Below are 4,901 nucleotides of genomic sequence, written 5' to 3'. Positions count from 1 at the left end.
TGTGAACATAAGAACATAAGAACATAAGAGAAGCCATGTTGGATCAGGCCAACGGCCCATCAAGTCCAACACTCTGTGTCACACAGTGGCAAAAAATGTTATATACACACATACACTGTGGCTAATAGCCACTGATGGACCTGTGCTCCATACACTGTGGCTAATAGCCACTGATGGACCTGTGCTCCATACACTGTGGCTAATAGCCACTGATGGACCTGTGCTCCATATTTTTATCTAAACCCCTCTTGAAGGTGGCTATATTTGTGGCCGCCACCACCTCCTGTGGCAGTGAATTCCACATGTTAATCACCCTTTGGGTGAAGAAGTACTTCCTTTTATCCGTCTTAACCTGTCTGCTCAGCAATTTCATCGAATGCCCACGAGTTCTTGTATTGTGAGAAAGGGAGAAAAGTACTTCTTTCTCTACTTTCTCCATTCCATGCATTATCTTGTAAACCTCTATCATGTGGTCGTGCGCTGCCCCGTCCCTCCCCCTGCCCTGTCAGCGAGCCAACAGCGCATGCACTGGTGGGATCACCATGGCGACAGCTTCTTTCTCATGCCCGCTTGTGCAGCTGTGCTCCTTTCCCCTCCCCGCTTGGTGTAACTTCTCCCCTTTGGAATGCCACTTATGTTAGTTCTACGCTTGGGCGGGCCTCTGCAGCGGAACTAAGGATTGGTCTGTCAGTCTCTATGATCTGATGAGATTGGGCTAACCTGGGATATCCAGGTCAGGGGCTTACAGGTATGGGGCATTTTTAAAATAGTATTTTGATGGGAAGAAATAATTAGAGGATACCATAATGAGCAACATTTGTATGGGTTGGTGGTAACCCCCTATGGAGTCGCTATGAAGTCACACAATTTATACACAAAGCACATGGGAAAATATTGATTCAAAAATACTCCCCAATCTCAGTACCTTGGTGAAGGGGTACTGGTGGGAATGAAATCTATAAGGGAGGATGAGAATACATAAGATCGTGCGGGAAGCGAATCTTATAAAGTTGAGAAGAAGGGTAGGAAATCAGCCAGAGGTTTGTGGGATGTATTCAGCAGAGGAGCTGTTATTGCAAAAAACATGACAAATGGTGCAATACGACCCTTCTCAAGAGGAGACTTCAACCTTCTTCTGCTAGTAATCCTCAGCAAAACTATGGCAAAACAAGACAAAAGGCTGGGTGTCTGTGCTAATAGGAGACGTGTGTCTGTCTAGGCACTCTGAAGATCTCACACTGTTACCAGCATCTTTTTCTTGGTATGCTGTGTGTTACGAACAGGTCAGAGATTGGAAGGTGACCATTTAGACAGCTGAATAAGGTTTGTAGGAGACACATGCCTAGTTTGTAAAATAAGAGGCACCAAGCAAACTTAAAAATCATGTCCTACAAAACAGATGACTTCTTTTCTTCATTTCAGGGATCTGTCTGAAGGGAAAGGGTAAGCTGAGGTTACTTATTGGTGAGGGGAAAGTAGATATTTTCTTCACTGTCTCTGGCCTACATACTGACCATCAGGAAAACCTCTTCTGAGGTAAGCAGTGTTGAGCTGTAGTTCAGACTCAGTCAAGGTTCAATGTTCTAGAGTCTGTTCCACAGATGGTTCCGGAAAAAGGACTTCCGAAAATGTGGCTTCTCCACGTGTGCCAGTGTTCCAGTGGTCTGCCGTGCTTACACAATCACATTTTTATCTCATTCTTCATCTAAGGAGCACAGGAAAAAAATAAACAGATTGTTTTTCCACTTCTGTTAAAGCCACCTTTGCTTCTCACTTGCCTTGAAAGCCCGTTGCTGGGATTTCCATACGTCCATTGCAACGTGACCACAAGTACATACATATGCTTCTGTTAAATCATTGGTTTAATATTTGAGCCTATTAGGTGTGTCTTGTTAACAGTGCAAGAGTTGTCATTGATAGCCCGAAGTCTCTGGAAATATCAGACTATGGAGTAGTCTAATATGCAGGCAAGGATATGGGTCTATTAATATCACTCATATAAGATGTATGGGGAGGCTATGATTTCCACTCACAAAAAGACGATGATGAATGTTCCATCGGGGGCAGTTGTGAATTTGCTGATGTTTCCTTATTGTGTGGTGTGCTTATTTTAACACAATCCCATAAGGTAAAACCTTTGCTTTAGTTTCTCTTCTCAGTTGTGTTGTTGGTTGTTGACTGGGCCTGGTTATGGCTAGTAGGGCCGAGACTAGGCCTTGCTTATATAACTAATAAAGTTCTGTTTTGGTACCGGGTGCCATAGAGTTAATCAGGGGTCATTTTGTAGAAAAATAGGTGGTGGAGCTCATCCAGGGATTGTTATGCAGCTGCACATACTAGTCAATGGACAAGGAGGTGGAACTCTCAGGAGGTGGAACTCTCAGAAAGGTTCAGGAGCTGTGCTCCTGTGAGCTCCCACTGATTCCCCACTCCTCCACTTGCATCTGCTGAAATGGCCTTGGGTCAGCCATAGCTCTCGTAGGAGTTGTCCTTGAAAGGACAGCTGCTGTGAGAGCCCTCTCAGCCCCACCCACCTCACAGGGTGTCTGTTGTGGGGGGAGAAGATATAGGAGATTGTAAGCCGCTCTGAGTCTCTGATTCAGAGAGAAGGGCGGGGTATAAATCTGCAGTCTTCTTCTTCTTCTTCTTCTGAATCTGAGGCCTGGAGTTAATTACAATGGGAATAGTGTGGCTCCAATTATAACCAGGGCTTTTTTTGTTGGTAGCAGGAACTCCTTTGCAGTTTAGGCTACCCCTCTCCCCTCCAATGTAGCCAATCCTCCTGGAGCTTACAGTAGGCCCTGCAAGAAGAGCCTTGTAAGCTCTTGGGAGCAGGGGTGGCCAAACTTGCTTAACTTAAGAGCCACATAGAATAAACGTCAGATGTCTGATAGCTGCAAAACATGAACATTAGATGTCTGAGGGCCACATGACATGACCATCAGATGTTTGAGAGCCGCAAGACAGGGAGGGAGGAAAGCAGATCAGAGGGAGGGAGAAGTGGAAAGAAAGCAACTTTAATGCATTCTCCAAGGTGCCAGCTAGCTTGGCTTGGAGAAGTGATTTAAAGAGACAAATGCCTTCTCTAAGCTGGCCAACAGGGCAGTGGGAGCTTCAAGAGCCACACAATATGTGTTGCTCCCAAGCCAAAGTTTGGCCACCCCTGTCTTGGAGGATTGGCTACATCAGGGGTGTGTGGCCTAATAGGCAAAGGAGTTCCTGCCCTGGTTATAACTGAAGCCCTGGTTATAACTGAATTATTCAAAGCCTGTTCTATGTAGCTGCTACTCTTCTATGTTCCCTATTTCTCTCCATGCTCATTTTACCTACAACTTTTGTATTGCAGGGATGGAATGTGAAAATCAAACGTCATTGACTGAGTTTATCCTCATTGGGCTTCCCCACCCCCGTGATCTAAGGGGCCCTTTATTCATCTTCTTCCTGCTTGTCTATTTGTTGACGCTCTCGGGAAATCTTGTGATCCTGTTGGCTGTGCTGCTCAGTTCCCAGCTCCACAAGCCCATGTACTGGTTCCTTTGCCACTTGTCCTTCTTGGACGTGACCGTCTCTTCGGTGGTGGTTCCCAAAATCATTACCGGGTTTTTGGAGAATGGTGGGATCATCTCCTTTGGTGGCTGCATGTCCCAGCTTTTCTTCTTCCACTTCCTGGGCTGTACCGAGTGCTTCCTCTACACCGTGATGGCCTACGACCGCTTCCTGGCTATCTGCAAACCGCTCCATTATGCCACCATCATGAACCGTAGGATGTGCCTTTCCCTCGCTGTGGGCACGTGGTTGGGTGGCTGCCTTCACTCATTGATGGAGACGGCCCTTGTTTTCCGCCTGCCCTTTGGGTGGAGAAACCAAGTGAACTATATCTTCTGTGATATCCCAGCTGTGCTGAAATTAGTCTGTGCCGACACTGCACTCAACGAGACGGTGACCATGGTCGATGTTGGCCTGGTAGCTACAACCTGCTTCTTTCTCATACTGACTTCGTATGTGTATATTGTGTCCACTGTCCTGAAAATACGCAGCGCAGAAGGGCGCCAAAGGGCTTTCTCCACCTGCACAGCCCACGTGACCCTAGTGGTGACTTACTACATTCCACTCATCTTCATCTACCTGAGGCCAGGATCCCAGGGGCCGCTGGATGGGATGGTGGCCGTGTTCTACACTTCTCTGACTCCACTTCTGAACCCCATCATTTATACACTGAGGAACAAGGACATAAAAATTGCCTTGAGGAGACTGTCCAGTAGGACACCCTAGTCTAGAATGATCCATGGGTCTAATGGATTGCTTCATGCACTGGATCTGGTAATTGGTACTGTTCCTCTGCATATTAGGCCACGCCCCACTGATGTAGCCAATCCTCCTGGAGCTTACAGTGGGCCCTGTACTAAGAGCCCTCTCAACTCTTGGAGTGCAGAAAAGGGCAACTAGAATGATTAAAGGTTTGGAATACTTTCCCTATGAAGAAAGCTTAAAACGCTTGGGGCTCTTTAGCTTGGAGAAACGTCGACTGCGGGGTGACATGGTCGAGGTTTACAAGATTATGCATGGGATGGAGAAAGTAGAGAAATAAGTCCTTTTCTCCCTTTCTCACAATACAAGAACTCGTGGGCATTCAATGAAATTGCTGAGCAGTCAGGTTAAAAAAGAAAAAAGGAAGTCCTTCTTCACCCAAAGGGTGATTAATGTGTGGAATTCACTGCCACAGGAGGTGGCGGTGGCTACAAGCATAGCCAGCTTTAAAAGGGGATTGGATAAAAATATGGAGCGGAGCTCCATCAGTGGCTATTAGCCACAGTATATATATGTGTGTGTATATATATATATATATATATATATATATATATATTATATATATATATATATATATATATATATATATATAT

General features: G+C 45.8%; 1 protein-coding gene across 1 annotated transcript; it reads left to right on the top strand.

Moving 5' to 3' along the window:
- The first annotated feature begins 3,348 nt into the window (after window positions 1-3,348).
- On the top strand, window positions 3,349-4,272 carry LOC132584123 (olfactory receptor 10G6-like). The gene has a single exon (XM_060255925.1). The coding sequence runs from the start codon at window positions 3,349-3,351 to the stop codon at window positions 4,270-4,272; it is 924 nt and encodes a 307-aa protein (XP_060111908.1).
- Window positions 4,273-4,901: the final 629 nt, after the last annotated feature.

This window comes from Heteronotia binoei, chromosome 15 (genome assembly GCF_032191835.1).
Source record: "Heteronotia binoei isolate CCM8104 ecotype False Entrance Well chromosome 15, APGP_CSIRO_Hbin_v1, whole genome shotgun sequence".
In the NCBI taxonomy this organism is placed as follows: Eukaryota; Metazoa; Chordata; class Lepidosauria; order Squamata; family Gekkonidae; genus Heteronotia; species Heteronotia binoei.
Note: the sequence above shows the minus strand (reverse complement) of the source record. Positions and strands in the feature narration are given on the sequence as shown.